Source organism: Miniopterus schreibersii (genome assembly GCF_964146895.1).
Source record: "Miniopterus schreibersii genome assembly, chromosome: 11".
NCBI lineage: Eukaryota > Metazoa > Chordata > Mammalia > Chiroptera > Miniopteridae > Miniopterus > Miniopterus schreibersii.
In genome coordinates, this window is record NC_138111.1 from 35,174,469 (window position 1) to 35,195,026 (window position 20,558).

At 43.5% G+C, this 20,558-nt stretch overlaps 1 protein-coding gene and 1 long non-coding RNA gene across 2 annotated transcripts in view; one reads left to right on the forward strand and one right to left on the reverse strand.

Annotated features, from left to right (window-relative positions):
• The window catches only part of GNA14 (G protein subunit alpha 14), a 123,233-nt gene extending 115,443 nt beyond the window's left edge, over positions 1-7,790 (forward strand). Inside the window, exons 4-7 of the mRNA XM_081152254.1 lie at positions 1,379-1,507; positions 3,036-3,165; positions 5,631-5,784; positions 6,758-7,790. Of these exons, the coding sequence (XP_081008380.1) occupies positions 1,379-1,507; positions 3,036-3,165; positions 5,631-5,784; positions 6,758-6,948 (604 nt within the window). The 3' untranslated portion in view covers positions 6,949-7,790. The remainder of the gene's footprint in view (positions 1-1,378; positions 1,508-3,035; positions 3,166-5,630; positions 5,785-6,757) is intronic.
• LOC308564271 lies at positions 1,412-6,876 on the reverse strand. Its single transcript, XR_013999916.1, has 4 exons — positions 6,715-6,876; positions 5,188-5,384; positions 2,748-3,191; positions 1,412-1,487 (listed from the first exon to the last, which is right to left on the reverse strand). It is a non-coding gene; the product is annotated as an uncharacterized lncRNA (long non-coding RNA).
• Positions 7,791-20,558: the final 12,768 nt, after the last annotated feature.

Below are 20,558 nucleotides of genomic sequence, written 5' to 3' on the forward strand. Positions count from 1 at the left end.
ATGAGGCAGTGAGCAGGAGAGGGAACTGGAGTCTTACCTCTGGCATTGGTCCCTGGCTGAATATTTAATCCATTAATCCAGGTTGGCACAACCTATCTGAGTTCAGGAATATTTAGGTGCAAAGCAGGAAAAGGAAGTAAAAGAAGTCCCACTAAGGTGTCGGATGGGCACAGAAAACTGCTGGAAGGAAGGAGGCAGTGTCCCGTAGAGGAGAGCAGACTGCCTGTGAGAGCTGGGGAGCAGGGACAGCCCCCGGCCGGGCCAAGGCATCCGGCCCTTCCTTGAGAGCCCAGCATCATTTGCTCTGTGAAGGCCCTGGGGAGGGGCTAGGGCTCTTGATGTAGATCCATTTGGAAAAGACCCACTGGAGCTGCTATAAAGTTCCATGGAGCCCTGAAAATGGGGACAAGTAGGAGAGGAATGATGAAAGTGACTAGGTTGGTGGGCAGAGCTGCAGCAGAGGAAATAAACTCGGCGAGTTGCCCCACCATTGAAACCAGTGAGACGCCTGTGCATTTCCTTGGTCCAGGTCGGTGATTGTGAGTCATGTCTGCTTATTTGGACATTCACGGCACAAAAAATGTGATATGTGCCTACTATGGACCAAGTACCATGGTGAGGGTACAGCAAGTGCTCTCTAACGTCAAGGAACATACAGTCTGGTGGAGCAAGACTGGCGTAGGTAACCAAAGAAAAACCACACATATGGAAGCCAATGACGATTAGCCTTAGGGTCACGTATGGGGCACGGGGCGGGTTGCAGAAGGCCGCCGGGCTTGGAATCACAACTCCATCATTGGCCAGGACGTGAGTTATTTTATTTAAAAAATGCCTTAAGTGCCTCTGGTTTTACCACAGAGAAGTGATATGTTTTAAGCTCAGGGTTTTACTATATGGCAAACATAATCCAAGACAAGTTTTGGTTTGTGTTAGATGTTTAATTTCCCCGTGTAGCAGGAAAACCTTCTCTTGTTATTTTGAAAGGATTTCCTGTCGGCCTGACTTATGCTTTTGTATGCTTTCTTAGAAACTAATTCCCTGAGCAAAGCGCTGCCGAACAGCACGTGCAGTCCACAGCGCTCGTGGCCGCGGGCGAGTGTGGGAGGAAGGGCCGCTGGAAGGCGGGGGGCAGGTGCCAACATCCTGCGGTCCCCCTCTCACCGGCCAGTGATGGAGCTGGAACCGGGAGGGGGGCAGGGAGGGAGCTGCAGGCTTCCCAGAGGCTCCTGAGGCCCGATCCAATTCTCTCTGGAACATCTGTAGGACGGCTGGCTCTCAGGGTCACTGACGGAAGCCAGGCATCTGAGTGGGGGTTGCTCTGAGCCGTGGCAACTTCCCTGGATTGGGATCGACATGTCTCCTTTCTCTGAAATCACAGTTACCTGACTGACATTGACCGAATCGCCTTGCCCTCGTATGTGCCGACGCAGCAAGACGTGCTTCGTGTCCGAGTGCCCACGACTGGCATCATCGAGTATCCATTTGACCTGGAAAACATCATCTTTCGGTAGGAATGCCTTCCTGGCACGGCCCGTTAAGAATCTGTGCGTGCACGCTTGGGAGGCCCCCAAAGGGTCTTAAATATGTTATTCCTAAAAGGGGTTGGACCTTTCAGGGCAGTGTGCCCTCTCCATCCCAGGGTATTTAGGACTGTGGTAGGTCTCACGTGCTAGAATAGAGGGGAACCCACCTTTCTATTATTTCTGTTCCCCTTGGAGATGAGGAGTCTGGGATGACTCTTCTGTGTGCCCCCCCCAAACACACACACACACTGACTATACTGACGTCTTTTCCATAACGTTGAAAATATTTCTCTTCCCTTTTGTTCCCTTCTCCAAGATTTATCCTTAAAGACACTGAGAATCAATAGAAAGATGTGTATTAAAAATTACATAAGATAATAAACTATTTTACAGCTGTATAAGAATTTCCATGTATAAATATAGGAAGTAGTTTTAGGATGATTTAAGTAGATCTTCATTGCATTTAATTATGGCAAAAATGAGTAACAACATGGTACTTATGCATACATAGCGCTGCAAATTGCAAAGCACTTTTACATCCATTAGTTCCCTCATTCCTCCTAATAGTCATTATATGCGCCACATCCGGGTCCTGTCTGTAAACCCCACATATCTCAGTGCTCTGGGGCATTGGGGAGCCCTGTGTGAGCATCTCCTGTGCTGTGTGCGCCCATGAATTTTCAGCATCAGTGCTGCTCGCAACTTCCAAAACCTGTATCAGGTCCACAGATGTATTTCCTTTGGCCTACTTGGTGTTTTAAAGAACTTTTGAGCCAACATTTTAAAAACTGGGCTGTTTCACTTAAAACATGTTATCTGATCGTAGTGAGTGTGCACTTTTGTCCACAGTGGAGAGCCAGGATTCAGCTGTTTAGCAGCCACCCCGCAGAGGGCCCCTGGCCCTCTCGAAGCCCCCGCTCTTCTACTTTGCAGAGGCTGCCTGACCCTGGTGGCACTCAAGCCTGGGACCGAGCCTTTGGCAGTGAGTCCCTGCCATCTTTCCCATAGGCACTTTCGCATCTTTCTAGGGAAGAAGGGGCAGCCTCCACCTAATGTAGGACGGATGCGTGGGTAAATGAGAGGACCATGGAAACAGGAAGGGGCAGAGGCCTGGAGAGAGCCGAGTGGACCTGGCAGGCGGCTGTCTTTCTGCCCCTTTTGTGGCCGGTGCCCCAGCACCCCAGTGGGGAGAGTGGTGCCCAAGGGGAGGCTTATACTTCCCACCTGGACGATTGCAGCTTCCTCAGCAGTGTCTCCGAGCAGGCTCCACCGGAATGACCTCTGCACCTGTTTTCAGCAACTTCACTTACATTCTGTCCCCCTTTGCTAGGAAACTTCGGTGGCTCCTCAGTGCCCAAAGCAGTCGTGCTCAAACAGCTCAGTTGTGGGTCCCCTTTCAGTCGTAGATCACCAAGGAGCCTCAGAAGCACTGGTTCCCACGGCAGAATGATCCTGCCCTTTTCCAGAGCCGTGTGTTCCAGCCTCTGAGAGACCTGTGTTTCTGTAAAACAGGATGGTGGATGTTGGGGGCCAACGATCGGAAAGGCGGAAATGGATCCACTGCTTCGAGAGCGTCACCTCCATCATTTTTTTGGTTGCTCTGAGTGAATATGACCAGGTCCTGGCTGAGTGTGACAACGAGGTACGCCGGGTGGGGACTGTGGTGAGCTGTGGAAGACAGAGACCTATTTTCACAGTTTGCAAAAAGCCAGCCAGCTCTGCCATCAGACTGTATTCCTGGGGTTACACTGTCTTACTATTCAGAGTAGTGAGTAGACTAGCAGCACAGACATCACCTGGATGCTCTAGGAAATGTAGACCTACTAAGTCAACCTAGACCGAATAAGTCAGAATCTGCATTTTGGCAAGATCCCAGGTAATACCCATAAACATGTAAGTTTCAGAATCACTGACCCAGAAACCTGGCTCTCAAACTTGGGTGCCCACTGGAATTCCATGGGTACCTGATAGAGAAACCTGGTGGGGAGGGGGTGCAGCCGGGGTGTGGGGTCTAATCTAATGTGCTGCCAGGGCTGGGGCCACTCAAACGCACTGGCTCTCAGCCCTGGCTGCACATTGAAATCCCTTGGGGAGTTTTGAGAAAATACCATCTTTTGGATCCCATAGTAGAGGTTCCTGCTACTGGATTGGAGTATCTTTTCCAAGTCCCCTAGGGATGCTGATGTACACAGCCACAGTTGAACAACACTATTTCTAATAAACTTTACCTGAGAACAGGCTTCCCGACCTGCAGGGCCCTCCCGCATCGGGTCCCTAGCTGAGCTGGCAGGGGGAGTGGTGCCAGATGCCGGGAGCTGTTTAGGGGCCTCCTGGAAGGGACCAGCTCGGACAGCTGGGGCTGACCCACCCTGACAGGCTTTCAGTGTCCGCCCGAAAGTGACACTGGCCGTTGTCAGTCACTTCTCTGTGAGGATGGGGCAGTTTCTGTGGGATACCACTGCCCCCTCCCCCTTCACAAGACCTCTTGACCTTGTAGGAAAATGTGTCCTGCTTCTAGGGTGTGAAAGTAAGTCAATCGAGAACCCTGTCCAGGATTAGGTAATAACTGAACAAATCATATCCTGAGGAGCAGTTACATCAGCTGATTGTGGAGGATTAACCCATTTACTTGTGCCAGTGTGCGAAGAATGGAAATCTTGGCCGCAGCCCAGCTCTTCCGGTGCAGATATTTTTTTGAAAAGGAAAGTCCTTGAGTTATCAATATGAAAAATTAGCTCCAAATTTGCCTCGGGAACTACTTTCAATGTTTCTCAGGAAACTCAAAAGATTAGTCAGGTGTGCAAGGGACAAGAACTTCAGCCCGATGTGCTGAAAAACGGGACATTTTCTCTTCTCCTAAAAAAAAATCAGTGTTTGGAGAAAACTAAGTGGTTGCCCCTCTAGACTCTTCCCTTCTGGCTGCAGACATGCTGCACCCTCTCATTGTGTGTATAGGAATTGTTTTTTTCATATGTATTTCCTTAGAGCTTATTATTGATAAGATTATAATAAATTTTATTTTTTTAATTTTATTTACTTATTTATTTTTTTAAATATATCTTTATTGATTTCAGAGAGAGGAAAGGAGAGGGAGAGAGAGATAGAAACATCAATGATGAGAGAGTCATTGATCGAGCCCACAACCCGGGCATGTGCCCTGACTGGGAATCGAACCCCGATCGCCTGGATCCTAGGTCGATGCTCAACCGCTGAGCCACGCCCGGCCAGGCAGATTATAATAAATTTTAAAGAAGTTTTAAAAGCAAGAGGGGTTCCCTCTCTGGCAATAAATTCCATATCTTAATGCCCCAAAATATATTGAGCAGGAGCCCATGTGTCTGGGAGTCGTGGAGAAAGAGAGACTTTCGGCGTGTTCCTCTGGGCTTGATGTTCTTCAGAACTCCTGAAAGGGAAGTTCTTGTGTTTCCTCTTAGCACTCTGCTCTCTTTCTCGAGTATGTCTATCTGGAACAACTGTTGTCCCCATATAAGATTTGTACATGCCTAGTCTGCTCTCCATAAATCAGGAACAGTTAATATTTTCTATTGTCCTGCATAATTTCCACCAGATAGAGGCTTGGGAAAGTATTTACATTTTGTGAACAACAGTATCCCCACCCATAAAATAGGGGCCCTGTTCCCCTTGTCGAGCACACCGGTATTACCTGTGTGGGAAGTGTAGCACAGGGTCCGAGCTCAGCAGCCTTGGTTCCCTTCTCTCCAGTGTCCGGCGTTTCTAAGGGCCGTGGCCCCCCGCGAGTCTTCCTCTCATAGTCCCACGACTCCTGACACACAGTCTGCAGGCCACAGGCCACACCCAATAAAATGGGTGTCTCAGGGCGGAAGCTGTGAACTTCTCCACCTGGAAGTCCCAATAATGACACACAGAACTTTTGTCAAATATGGGCAAAAACTTTCTTTTTCCATATTGCACAAAAGCCCTTCTTATATCCTTACATGTTAACTTGGGGTGGTTAGTGAGGGGGGCCCTACGTGCTCACCAGCTTCAGCAGGGACAGTGACCCCCAGGCTGCAGCTGGTGAGAGGACAGAGGGATGGAACCAGTGACTTGACATGTGGTTTCCCAAGCTCCCCTTTTCTCCCTTAGAACCGCATGGAAGAGAGCAAAGCCTTATTCAAAACCATTATCACCTACCCCTGGTTTCTCAACTCGTCCGTGATTTTGTTCTTAAACAAGAAGGATCTTTTGGAAGAGAAAATCATGTACTCTCATCTAATTAGCTACTTTCCAGAATACACAGGTAAGTGTCCACCTTGTGGACCTTGCTGACATCGGTCCCGAGTCCTTGCACGGCTCCCAGGGGCCTCCCTGATCTGCCTCTGACAGCCTTTCTCACCTTCCAACAAAGCTCCTGTTGCATCATTGTGTGTTTTCACCTCCACACAGGCCTCTCCCAGGCCTGGAATACACTTGTCAGCTCCCTTTGCTAATTCCAATTTGTTCCCCAAGACCCAGCTCAGGCAGCTCCTCCTTTCGGCTGTCCCCCAACCCTCGCCCCACCCCGAGCAGGTGCACCTCCCTTGGCAGCCTGGGTTCACCTTGCTCTCTTCCCAGTGGGCTCCTGAGGGCAGGGACTGTGCCTGACTTATCTGTGCAGCCCCAGTGTTGGTCAGAGCACCTGGCACGTCTTATGTGTCGGTTACAGTGTGGCAGTCCTTTTATTGACACAGGGTCGACACTGAGGTTCTTTGTATACATGACCCATCCAAGGCAGGCCAGTTTGTGGCCTGTTGCTAATCATTTCTGGTACCGGAGGTCTCAAGTGTTACTAGGTTTGGCCCTGATATTTAGAGGAGGGCTGTTTTAGCACTTTTTCCCTATATTAACTGTGCTGGCCACGGAGTACAGGGCCCATAAACTTTAAAATCAGACTTGGGTGCCTAGCAACGTTAGTTCCCACTTTCTTCCTTCCGCCCCTCCCAGCCCACGTCTGCCCGCCTGAGTTAGTAAGAATGACCGCTCTTCGAAAGTGGCCCGTGTCAGAGAGGTCAGTCGGGTCACGTCACTGTTCTTCAACACGTTGCCTTAGAGTGCAATGCTCAGATACCGGGAGACACTTTAACACCCTCTTGTACAGGTTCATGAGCTATAACTATTCTCCAGACATAAGATAGCTTCAAGAAAGAGCCCAAATGAGAACAAGCGTGCCCGGAGTTCAGGGGGGGCCTACCTGCTGGTGAGTGTGTCTCTTGTCTCACCCTCACTGTGACCAGGGCCGAAGCAGGATGTCAAAGCGGCCAGAGACTTTATCCTGAAGCTCTATCAAGACCAGAATCCCGACAAGGAGAAGGTCATCTACTCCCACTTCACGTGTGCCACCGACACGGAGAACATCCGCTTCGTGTTCGCTGCCGTGAAAGACACGATCCTGCAGCTGAACCTGAAGGAGTTCAACCTCGTGTAGCAGCTGTGCCCGCGCCGCGGGGGACACGGGACACGGGACTCGGCCCCTCGGCCCGCTGGGCAGCACCGCGCTGTCCCCCGGCCACGGCCACGGACCATGGAGCTTGTAAGACATTTCAGTTCAGCGACACTTTAAAAAAACCTTGAATCCCAAATTGTTTTTATATTTCTTTTCTTGACTTCTGGCTGTAAGATTTTGTGTAATTATTGAATTTGAGGTTTTATAGAGTTTTAAAAAGTCACTGTGATTTGCTGTTTTGTTTTTTTTAAAAAAATAAATTTGTGTGTTTAACAGCCATTAAAAAAATCACGTAACGGGGGTGGGCTGTTAATTTAGAGATTGTGCCTTGGGACCTCTAGGATTAATTTGCGTGACTTTTCTGTTTTTTAAAATAAGTTAAGCTTTTTATTAAATCTACTAATTTGAGGCATTTTTGTTTTTCTCTCTCTATGCTGAAAAGTATGATGCCTTTAACATGCCACCAAAGATTTTTTTTAAATGGTTCTTTTTTTGTGTTAACTTTCTAAGTCAAATTAATGACTGTGTTGGTACGTCTAATTTGGTTTTCCACACTTGGGTCACCAAGAAGCCAAAGCTGACATAAGGTAAATGGGCTCTAGATCACACGTGTTATACTGGTGAAAAGCATGTGTGTATATATATCCCAGTGTATGTGACCAGGCCTTATAAACATATGAAATAGCTAAAAGCCCCCACTGTTTAACGAATGTGATGTAACCCTGCCAGAGTTCTGGCGGCCACCAGAGCTGTGCTGTGCTGTTTGAACCACGTGCGCTGTGCCTTTCGAGGAGGCCAAGAATACACCATTCTGCCATTAGCACTGGACGCTGTGTTTCTTTGAGCTCATGGTTGTGTTATGGTTCTGCTGCTAGACAGAAAAATGCTGTAACTTTACAGTTAACTGCTCAGAAATGTTCCCAATGTCCTTCTAGGAGAGGAAAAGTGATTTTACCTCTACCTTCTCGGTTTGGGGCTGAGATCTGTTCCTGTAATAATGAGAGAGCTTAACAGGAGAAAAACACAAGTCTAGCATGCATTCCTCCTGTGCACATGGGAGATACCCAGGAAAACAGTCACTCCACGGAAGTCACCGCCCTCTGGTGGGGGGGGGGCGGCCCGTTAAGGGAGGTTACCAGGAAAAGCACAGTAAACAAGGGTAAGGTGGTTTCGCAGATTAAAGTTGGCACCTTCCCCATTGATGAGTTTCTTGGAATTTAGAGTCATTCTTCTGCAGGTATAGAGAGGGAGACACCCTTACAAATGGATATTTCTCTCATAAATGTTAATTTCCCCCACGAAAGGGTCACTACTTCTACATTTCAGAGCTTTTCCTGTGTCTGCTGTTTCTAAACAATGATCAGCTGAAAAAAATCCTTATGCCAAAGCGGCATATTCTGGGGTGGTGTGTTCTGCCCCCTTTCAGTCTTACCTTTGAAACTTTAAAGGAGTTTCACAGTCCAGCAGCTGAGTCGATAGCTGAATTATTTCCTTGAACCAGTCTCTTGCTCTTGAGAATAGGTCAGTTCAATGGCTGTGTCTCATTTTAGGAAGTGGTGTTGCAGGTGGGCTCCCAAAGTTAGGCCTATATGGTGGGAGCAGTGAGATATTTAATAAGAGGCATTTCTATGGAAACCAAAGAAAACCAAGGTTAATGGTTGGAGCAAATTATAAACTCAGAGTCCCAAGGGCAGCCAGTCAGAAGACTTCTAGATGAAGCATATTTGCAGTTTGAATGTCTCTGATGTCACCGGGAATTCTGTAAACTTTCTGAATGGCCCACACAACAGGCACGAGGAGTGTCTGAACAGGAGCTACTGGGACCAATTAGCTGAAGCTGATGTCAGGTTACCCACATTCAGTTTGCAGGGCTTTGGGAAACTCTTTTACAAGAACACAGTAACTTCTATGAATGACAAAGACTAAAAAGGGGCTATGGTTAAAGACTTGCTGGGAGTTCATTATAATCCCACTGACAAGCAAATATGATTATTTAAGATGAGAACTACAAGTGATAAACATACCAGGGCATATCAGGTTTCTAGGAATTTCATAAAATTTGTTTGTAGTGATTCTGAATCAAAAGAATGGGGGGAAAATTGGAAACTTTAGTTTGAAGAGTTGTAGTCAGATTGTTTGAAAAAACTAGAAGAATTCAAGATCCAGTTGGATTTCAGGCAGAAAAGGAAACCGCAGACAGTTAACAGGGCTAGAATCAGACACCCTCAAGGAGCATTACAGTTCTACTGAAGCATCATTTTTATCCCCATTTTTACTGAAGAAAATTATAGTAAAACTAATTTGTTTGCAAAATAAATCTAGTCTCAATAAACTTGACCTGATTATTTACATAAGTGCAGCAAGAATAGTCATTGACCAGATAGAGGCATTTAAAAATCTGCTTTGCTGGAACTTTCCATAGGAATCTCAGGTTGGACTTTTTAAAAGCCTCTCAAGCCTAGGAAGCCAAGGGAAGGTCTTGCCCTCACACTTTGCCTGCAATACCTATGCATCTGGGTTATTTCCTCCCTCTCTTCTCGAGGTCCCCAATATATCCTGAGGTTCCTGCACCTTCCAGAAAGTGACCTTCCTTACTTACCTGGTAAGGCTGCCAGCAAACCTACAAGCAAGGTACCAGGTGGCTTTTCCAAGGGGCTTTATTAAAAGTCCGTAAAACTGGTCACACATGATTCTTTGCATATTCTCAAACGTGACTTTCCAAAGTCTTGGTAATAAAACCAGTGTTTCTAATTGTGTCCTGTTACAAGGAAAACAGATTCTTATTGAACTTACGCAAATAACTGTGTTGTCATGAAAACAAGAATACTCAGAATTTCCAAATTCTGGAGGAATCAGGCAGGGAGAAGAGTCACTGTTTCATCTTGTTCACAAAGGTGAACTTGCCAAATTGCTATAAGTCATAGATAGTTTAGGAGAAAAGAAAAAAGTTTCCTTAAATCTGGAAAAACAAAATATTAAAAAGTTTTAAAAATTATAACCATCCTTGTTATTTCATTCAGTTCCAGATCATAAAGTCTTGACCTTTTGTTAGCGGTTTTATGAATCCACTTTTTCCTTAGAATTTTCTTGGTCAATTCTTATTTAGTTCAATGGTGTGCTCTGCAAGTTACCAGGAACCTGTCCTTTCAGAGTCCTTCCCATGAATCTCCGTGAAGATGAAGCACTTTGCAAAAGCAAAACAATAATTTCTATAAATGACAAAAGACTAAAATGGTCATGGTTTGCCCGGCCAGGCGTGGCTCAGCGGTTGAGCATCAACCTAGGATCCAGGCAATCGGGGTTCGATTCCCGGTCAGGGCACATGCCCGCGTTGCGGGCTGCAGCCAATCAATGACTCTCTCATCATTGATGTTTCTCTCTCTCTCTCTCCCTCTCCTTTCCTCTCTCTGAAATCAATAAAGATATATTTAAAATAAAATAAAATAAAAAATAAAATAAAATGGTCATGGTTAGCCCTAGCTGGTTTTGCTCAGTGGCTAGAGCAACGGCCTGCGGACTGAAGGGTTACGGGTTCGATTCCTAGTCAAGGGCGTGCACCTCCATTGCAGGCTCTAGCCCTGGCCCTGGTCCAGGTGCATGCTGGAGGCAACCAATCAATGTGTGTCTATCACAGTGATGTTTCTCTCTCTGTGTCTCTCCCCCTTCCTCTCACTCTCTCTAAAAATCAAGGGAAAAATATCCCCAGGTAAGGATTAACAACAACAAAAAGTGGTCATGGTTAAAGATCTGATGATAGTTTATCATAATGCAATCAACAAGGACATTTGGTTGTTTCTGTGACATTTTAAGATACCTCGAGTTACAGTGATAACTATTATACTAGGACATATCAGATTTCCAGGAACTTTCATACAATTTCCAAAACACATATTAATAACACGTTTTCCTACAAATATCTAAAAATTTTTTTGCATTGCTTATTTGCAATTCCTTCCCATGTAATATAACAAAAGCCTAGTTAGTTTAATACCTTTTTTACAGGAGAGAGAAATCTTAAGATGCCCTGGGGGGGGGGGTCTCTGAAAAATTACAAGTTAGTTCAAGGTCAAAAGGACTTATTTTCAGAAGTTTTCCCAAAATATCAAAAGTTTTGGACACTTGACAAAATAGGATCACAGGTCATTATGAAACAATACTTAATTACCTTTTTAACCAAAGTGAAAGAAAAGATTTTAAAGGCGGATCCAGGAAGTTACACAGTTGTGAGCAAAACTTAGCTCTTAATCGTGAGAAGACTTGGTTTTCTTAAGTAATCAAAGATCTGGTGATAAAGATGACAGGAAGCGCACGATTATTTTAGTAAAACAAAATCCTTGCTTTCTCAGGCAGATTAAAAAACCTGTCACAATCTTTTATCAGGAAGAGCCCACGGAAACCCTGTTCGCAGATGAAAGAAAATTAAGTTTCAGTTTTATCTAAGTACACTATGGATATTAAAGCTTATCTTTAAATCCTTATAATAAATTCAGTCCACTTTAGCTGCCTTAGGTACACAGGTTCTCTCTCTCACGCCCCAGCTTTCTATGTCCATTATTTTGTACTTTTTCTCCTCTTTGCAGTTTTGAAACAACTGGTTGTACTTCAGGACAAAGTCACTCTCTTTCCCGTAACAAACTCGTCTCCCTACCTCATGCCTTTTCTTAACCAAAAACACATCTTACTTTCCGTGCACATAGAACTGTTTCCCTTACGATTTCTACAGTTTTAATTACATGTAATAATTAGAATTCCCAACCTTTGAAACCTTAATTTCTATTGAAAACTAAGAAGTAGGCAATTTGGAACTGCTACACACCAACATTAAGTAGACTGGCAAATTTCTTAATACTTTTCTAGAAGCATATGCTTCTTCGTAGTACAGCTTTGCAATGTAGCACAAGACGTTCAGTAACAGCCCCAAATATGTTTAGTTTCTTTGTAATAAAAAGCCAAGAGCAGATAAAACTATATTCAGTAATGAACGTTTCAGTACTTTATCTTATTTGAAAATGGTCTAAATAGTGAATGAATTTCTATTATTTAACTTAGCAAAATTTTAAGGTTTCAAGTTATCAAAAAGATTTGGAAGCTGTTTTAAAGAGGACATGTTATAAAACCCCGTAATTGTTTAAAAGTTCATTGCACTTACACCTATTTAATTCACTTGTTCTTAAAAACCATATTTAGATTACTCCTGAAAATTTCATGAGCCATTAAACAAAGTGATCCATCATCCTGTTTTCTTTTTTTTTTAGTGTTTCTTTATCTTTATTGTTGAGAATATTACAGATGTCCCCTTTTTATCCCCACTGATCCCCTGCACCCTACATCCATCCCACCCCCAGGCTTTCCCCAACAAATGTCTGTGTCCGTGGGTTATGCTTATAAACATATGTTGTTTGATTCTGTTATTTTTCTTGCTGATGAATTTTGTAACAGGTAACACAAACCTCCTTAATGAATAAACCCTGGTTGTGTGTCTGCATTATATCCAATTCTGACAAATTTGAACACTTGTCTATTTTAATTAAACCAACTTAAACTATTATTTACTGAATGTTTCCCCAGATCATGTAGACTTAGAAAACATTTGAGTTAGTTTCCATATTTCTGAGAGTCTAGAAATACTTATTTCATGTAAGTGCACATTTTTAAGCCAATGAATACAGCTCTTTTCCAAATGTTGCCATACCATCTGGAGGTAAAACAATCTCACATATCTACAGCATGCATATACAGACATATATATACGTACAAACAGAGACCTTGTGGCTACTGTTACAAAATTTTAGCCATGAATCAGGTATAATAATACATAACTCAATAGTTTATAAAAGAATGGTTAGATCCAAATTGTGTTAAGTGAATGGACTAAGTTAAGTTTACCTACTCTGATGGCTAAAACTTTTTTCCACCAATATTTTTAGAGTAGACAACAAATGTTGTATGTTTTTTTCTTTTGCCCAATTTCTAAATAGCTTTTTCCTTCTGATGAGAATCATCTTTTTAAAGTTTGCACTTCAAAGAGATGGCTCTCAGGTCCTAAAGAAGATGGGGGTAGAAAATTTGCATCTCAAAGAGAGGAAGTATCCAAGTTTTCTCCAAGGGGTATTGGTGTCTTTCCATTTATCAGATATCTAGTGTCATTACTCTTTAATTTTTTCCTCCTAAGTGCAGGACAATTGTTAGCAATGACCCAATCTTTTACAATGTCTACAAGCATTTTGAGATGAAGAGAGGAGTTTGGGGGATTGGTAAGGACAGGTGGACGTTGTATTGCCTGTAGAACTGCATTTCTGGTTTGGTAAAGATTTGTAAGACAAATACAGTTGTTTCCAATTCCACAAACAATTGGGTGGGCATGAATAACATCATGGGGCTGACCTGCCCATCCAAATACATTATTTTCAATTCGCTTCTTTATATCAGGGAGATGTCCCCTCTAAGATGGAAATCAGAAGATTCCTATGTTCTGAAATGTCAGGGTCTAATGCAGTATGCCTTTGTAGAGTCTGTATAAAGCCTTCAAGAAAAGCCTTCAAATGCGCTTTTTGAGTGTATAAATTCAACCTTGGACCAACTCTCTTTAGGAGGGAAAGCCTCTATTATTGTCCAGCTGACCCATTTCCCGATTATTTGCAGGAGGATCTGGGAGATACTCTGGTCACCTGCTTCCTCTGTGAGGACGTTTCCCTAGAAGCTATCTGCTTATCTGATAACTACAGTACAATCGTGGGGGGGGATCAACACCCCTGAGCGGCCAATCACAGCTCCTGTGAGTGGGGTTGTGAATGGCCACCCATCTTTCTCTTTTCTAAATCTCCTAGGATCTTCTGAAAGTGTAGGTAAAAAGAGCTTTGTAATTTCATCTTGTTGAGCGAGTCCCTAAGGCTGGATGCCACACTCTTTCATATGTCCTCTTTCCAATTTGATCATTCCATAGGTACCAGGAAGACAAATGTTTAGAATGTGATCTCTCTCAAAAGTTTTTTTAACTATAAAAGATTTTCCAATGTAAAGGATCCATCATTGGCCATTGATAAGTAGGATCTTCAATGGTGTATTACTTTCAATATCAACTCAAACCAATAAGCCTTTTTATGACTTAACCATGGGCATGAGACATCCCCAAAGAGAGTGCAGAAGATGCAGTCCTCACAAGATCTGAAAGTTCACTCCCAGAGACAGGAAGGCCCCTCACAGACCGGGACCCCATAAGACAAACTGTCCTGCGAGCTGGCGCTATGGGACAAAGAGAATGCTGCTTAGCACGCTGTCTCTCAGATTCCCAGCCTATTCACTTGGCTGACAGAGATGAGCCTATACTTGCATCTTCTGGCTGGCGGAGACCAGAGAGTATTCTTGAGCTGGTCAGAACGCCAAGCTCTTAAGACACAGGCAAAGACAAAAGGAAAATTTCATCTGGCCTATGGTTTTCCTCCTCAGGACAAACGACACAAAAGACAGAGACAAAAGAAAACGTCTCAGGGAGGAAAGGGGTCAACAGAAAACAAGAATACAATAAAATCCTTTCCAGTTCTGTACCCGAGGAACTAGTTCATACAGGTATTTACTCCTGCTTGTCTAAGTTATGGAAAGGAACAGACAAGTGAACTTTCCGTCCTCTCTCCACTGGGCTCTATAAAGACGGGGGAGAGCTGACTTTGGTAAGAATTCTTACCCTCAGTGCTCCAGGATCCTGTCGCCAGGCTCCAGAGCAAGAACAGAATCGCAGCAGGTCCCATCAGGAGCTGCCAAACTGTATGTGAGGAAAAAGGTTTTTTCTCTTCCCTTCCAGGTTCTTGACTGAGAGCCCACCCCTGTGTAATAAAAGATAGGTTAACAGGAGAAAAACAAGTTTAATAACATGTATCCCTGTGTTATGTACAGATATATGTACCCATACCTCCTGCATATGCGAGAGAGACCCAGGAAAATTGGGTAACTCCCCAAAAGGGCCCAAGCCATCCCCTTAAATACATTCTTTAGCTAAAGACACAAGAAAGATGTTGGGGGCGGGAAAGGCCAGTTAAAGGAGGTTACCAGGAAAAGCACAGCAAACGAGGGGAGGGTTATTCCTCAGATTTATTGGAAGCTTCTCCACTGATGAGAGTTTCCTGTGACTTAGAGTCACCCTCTTCCAGGTACGGAGAGGCAGACACCTTTACACATGCGGTTTCTCTTAAAATGTAAATTTCCCCTATGAAAGGTTAACTTCTACTGGATTTTCAGGGCTTTTCCTGTGCTTGCTGTTTCTTAATCAGCTCAAGATATGCCTCTGCCAAAGAGGCATATCTTAGGGGGGTGTATTCTGCCCCCCTGCACTTTCCTTTTCAGGGCAGGTCTGTGCTCGTTCATCACGTTACCTTGGAATTCCCTGAACAGCTGGCTCAGAAAAGCAGAAGCAGAAGCAAAATCGCCTGGAAAGTGCTTCAAGCTCAAGGCCCAAGATGGTTTCGTTGCTGCTTTTTACTTGAAGGTGTGCACACATATACAGACACACACACGCGCGCATCACGTAGGGATTTAAGGTATGACACGTCTTACCTCCAGCCCGCCTACAAGCTGTCCCAGGTTGGCTGGGCGCGCTGGGCAACAGTGGGCCGGCGCCCGGGAGCTGTGCTCAGCCTCCTGCCAGCCTGTTGGACAGGCGGCCCCCATCCTGCTGGAACACTGCCGAGTGCAAAGCGGTTCAAGACAAGCCTCAGTGACAATAGAGACAGGGGTTCTGCTGACAGCTAGAGATTCTACCACAGCGACATTAAGCTTTATAAACTTACACTCAAGAAATGCATGCAAAAGCAACAGTTTTTGTGGAACCTGAGAAACTGATGTTACAATTTTATCTGGAATAGTAAAGGTCCAGAAATAGCCAGAAAAATTTGCACAAGAGGACAAAGAGACAGGGAAGGAGCTCTTAAGAATATCGAGAAACATAACAAATGAGAAGCGAGACCACCTTGGGAAGGGGGGCACCATGCACTAACCATCACGAACTGCTTCTGATCTTCCAATCAACAGGAAAAGGGCTCAAGATAATCAGTAATGAGGGCAATTAAAAAATGTGGGATTTAAAAAAATGTAAAGCACTTTCTAGCATTAAGTTATTGTTATTTTTAACTTAGCTTTGGCTGACAAAGCATACGAGATGATGGCCTTTAACCACTTCTAGTTGCAGGAGGGCTGTGGGATAAATCATAACAAAAGTTAGTGAAGTATTTTCTGAAGTAAGGAAAAGGCTGACATCTCCAATCAGAGGTGAATTCATGATTTCTGTTAATATTAATTCTGCAAGTAGGAAATTCTCTCCTAGCCCTTCTTTCAAAAGATATTCATTACTTACTACAGAAATGAGCCATCTGAAGTCTTCTGAGACTGAGAGGCAGTCTTGATGCTTAAGAATTTAGCAAGTTTTCCCACTCAAGCTCTTAGTCAGCAACAATCATGATGGCCTGGAATGCTGTGGGCTGGCTTTGACTGAAAAATCAGGAGCTTGGCAATCTGTTAGTTATCCACACTTACTCGGGCCCCAAAGAGGGTGGAGTTCAGAGAAGCGAGAAAAGGCTTATTGGTAATGTTTCTAGTTCAACCAGTTAACAAAAAACAGAGATGAACTGAAAATCAGAAATCTTTATTTGACTTAATTTATTTGAAAAAGATATACATAATTAAACTGGGCAATCATATGACCAAGCAATTTAATTCTACCAATAAATAGCAAGAAATAATTATTGTTTAGAAAAGTTATCAGTGAGCACAGCCAACCAATTTTCAGGGCGGGGAAAAGACTAAAGTGAATTTCAGGAGGAAGAACTTCACTCTAAACATTTGTGTTTATAAATTATCTTATCAGAATACACAAAAGCAATGCAGAGGCTATGCAACAGGCAGCTGGGCCAGGAGCCCACATTAAAGAGATAAGGAACACAAAGGTGGAGAAATATTGCAGTGATACAGAAATAGATATTTAAAAAACTAATTATCATCAAAGACCATATTTTTACCAAAGAATAAGCATTCCAAAGAAGCACTATTTGGTCAATACAAAAACCAGTAAGAAAGTATTTTTAAAGTGCACATTCCCTGAAAAATTCATTTTTATATGTACTATACATATTCACATACAGAGACGATCATTTTTAAAAGTCTGTGACAATCTATCTGACCTTGCAACAAGCCCCAGACACAATTTCTAGCAGTTTGTGAGGGTGGCTATGAAATGATTATCATTGAGAACATTTCAATGTAATCTGCACTTTCACTTGATGGTTTTCAGTCCCTAAGTCGGTAACTTTTGGGTAGCCAATGGCATGCTGGTGGTATGAGAACATAATAAAAAATGTTGGGGTTTTCCAACATGTTCTATTTTAAGTACAGTTCTGATTATTAGACATTATACCACTCTCACAGGGGTTCTTGTTACAAGGACACCACAGGAGAAACGCATTACTAAGGTATCGGCAATACTAAATGAATGGTGTTCAGCGACAGGGATGTTCAGGTTAGAAGATGTCTATCATAGCAGGCATTAAACTATACTGCAAATCAGTGTGTATTTGTATATAGTAAAAAAATTTTAAGTATACTCATATAGACTATAAAAGTGGAAGTTACACTTCTCACGTAGCTCTTTGGGTAACCAAAATTATCTTTTTTTTTTTTTTAAATGAAATACTTTTAAAAAAGAACTAATCTGTAATTCTAAAGTAAGACTTTAAAATACGATAATTTTTTTTTTTTTTTTTACAAAAGGAGAAAATAAAGTAAAAAAGGTTTCAAGTAAAGAAACATGAAGGAGGTTGGTAGTACAGTAAGACTGTCCTCCTTTGGGCACATCACGAGAAGGCAGGGTTCTTTGGAAAGATGATGCTGGGGAAAGAAAAGGCACAGGAAATGAGGAGCAGATGGGAGGTGGGCTGACTCCTACAGGAAGCCCCCGGCGGGAGCCTTCCCGAGCTGAGCAGGGCTGCTGAGGACAGGACACTGTGGCCATCACTCATTCACAGAGTCACCGGGAGTCAGAGCGGACTCAAGAGCAAGCAACACGCACGTAAGATCCAGCACCTTCTCAGCACACGGGCTGACCTGCTTTCAGCATGGCCCTGAAGCCTGTCCTACTTTACACCAGCAGTGGCAGAAAGGAAAGTGTGGGGGGAAGTCTGCGCCCATAGCTGTATTGGCCAATTATAAAAAATATAAACAAGAATCGTAAAAAGTTTAACTAATTAATTTGATTAGGTTACCATTAGCGGGAAGGGATCATTTCAAAGGCTTGAGCAGGAGGGTGAACAGTTCCCTTGAGAGTATGTAAGGGAGCTATCAGTGATAACAGGGTAGCACCGAAGAAAATCAGATTTAGTATCTTTCGTTTTGAACGTTGCATAAGGAATGCAAGTTATCTACATTTCTACTTGAATCCTACAGAAATGAGGAAATAAAATTATCTTCAGCTAAACTGCATTGGCATTTTTATAGCACCCTCCAGTGAATCAATGTTTTGGCCCCACAAGAATATACCCTGTGCATAAGCTCCCCATTTTTAAGAGCCTCAGCTACCTGTGTGATGACTCAGACAGAAGGCAGATGAAGCAAACTCAGCTTGCTTATAAGAACTTCTGTCCCCAATCCTAGTAAAATGCTTAGTGGGAAAGAGGTTGAAACACATCAAGTTAAATGCTATCCTGTGGCCTTTTTTGGGTGCTGTCTGTGAACTGAACTTTTCTATGCCTTTTCTGGTCCCACTGATGCCTGATTTTAGTGGGTCCTGATACACGCTGTGAAGGAAAACACTTTATAAACCATAACAACAGCTATCCTGTCTTCTCACTCTCGCGAAAAAGATGTGCTCACACCCGCAGACTCCCTGGGCGGTGGGTCTCCCGCCCCATCTAAGGTCAGACGCTACACAATCCGAATGTTCCAACGATCACTGGCGGGCCCACGCCTCCTACAGCAATGGCTTCCAAGGTTTTCAGTTTTGCTTTTTTCTAAACTGCAATTCACAATAGGAAATACGATTTTATATTGTGACCCAGTACACACAGTATAGAGTATTTAACTGAAACAATATTTCAGGAAACAATGTTTGGTCTTGATACTGCACTGCTCTTATTTTCTTTTCTATCCCATTTTTAAAATATACTAGGTCTTGAACTGTTAAACTGATTTCATGGACTACTAATGGATTCAGACTTACAGTTTGAAGCACAGTCTTTTAACCAGATAGAAATAGAATACTATTTATAGGATATTTCCATAGATACATACATATTCATGGAGATAATATTACTGCTACTTCCATTAGAAAAAAAGAGAAACAATTATAATAGAAAAAGTTAAGAAAATTTTCTTACTTGAGGCCACAGGATAGTTGGAATGGACTAGGACTGTGGGGGAGAGAGGGACAGGGAGGGACTGCATGCAGCTGGTAATGATTATTTAGGGACCAGAAAATAACTCAGTTGTACTAAACTTAGGATGAGAAAAACCCCACAGTCTTGCTGACGCTCAGGAAGCAGCAACTGATACACACAATGAAATGGGGGAGCCTTTGGAGAAGGGCACATGTTCTTTGGTTCGGAGAGTATTTTGCAAAGGTGAGGAAATCACAAGCTTCTTTTTATACCAGAAATCCAAGTTGCTGTTACTAATGACCATAGCTTTCTGGAGGAGAGCTGGCAAGAAACAGACACACTGCCTTGGGTTTCGCACAACACTCATGAGCCAGAATATATAGCTAACAAGTAATACAAAGAAAGAAATGACGTAATACTCAGGACCTCGTTCCATAGCAACTACCAAACAAGCTTAAAGTTCTCAAACAGAAAGCCATTAAATGTAGTAAAACAGAATTCAGGGCAGACTGCTTTCAAATTAAGAAGATTACGGCCTCGATAATATTTAAGAAGAAAGAACACAGAATCGAATACATAATTGCAAAGTGTTCAAAACCCTAAAAAGACTGATGCGTCTGATCTACTGTCTCGAAGACAATCTTCTAAGACAACTGAAAAACTACTGCTCCTGACATTCTGGGTCTTTCTACTTAAGAAACAGAAGAAGTGGCAAGAGGTACTGACAGGTAGATGAATGGTAGAGAAAAAATAAGAATAGACATTTCTAGGTTCTTATTGGTGAGGGAAGAGGAAGGAGAGGCACAGGAGCTCTGCATGCGTAGCAGTTAAAACACCCACTGCTGCTGGCTCCAGGGGGCACCAGAACAATCTCTCTGCCATCCTTCAGGCTTTTGCCCTTTGCCAGGGGACACCCACGGAGTCACGGGCCTGTATTTTTTTCTGAGAATAAAATGAAACTGGAGTAGGTAATGAGGTCCTTAACGGCCAATGGTACTGAATGGGACTCCAGTAAAGCAACATTTTGGACAAGGGCACCCTGCTGAGTTGTCTGTCTACCTCTGCTTCTAGGTTTCACTCCAATGCAGGTAACGCTGGAAGTGCTCAGCAACAGAGAGAATGTGTTCCTCTGAGCAAAGGTCACGAAGGGAGCACACAGGATCATGTGATTTGGAATCTGTCTTCTTTCGATTCAATATATGTTCAGCAAAAAAACACAACATTTTGGGGGAAACGACT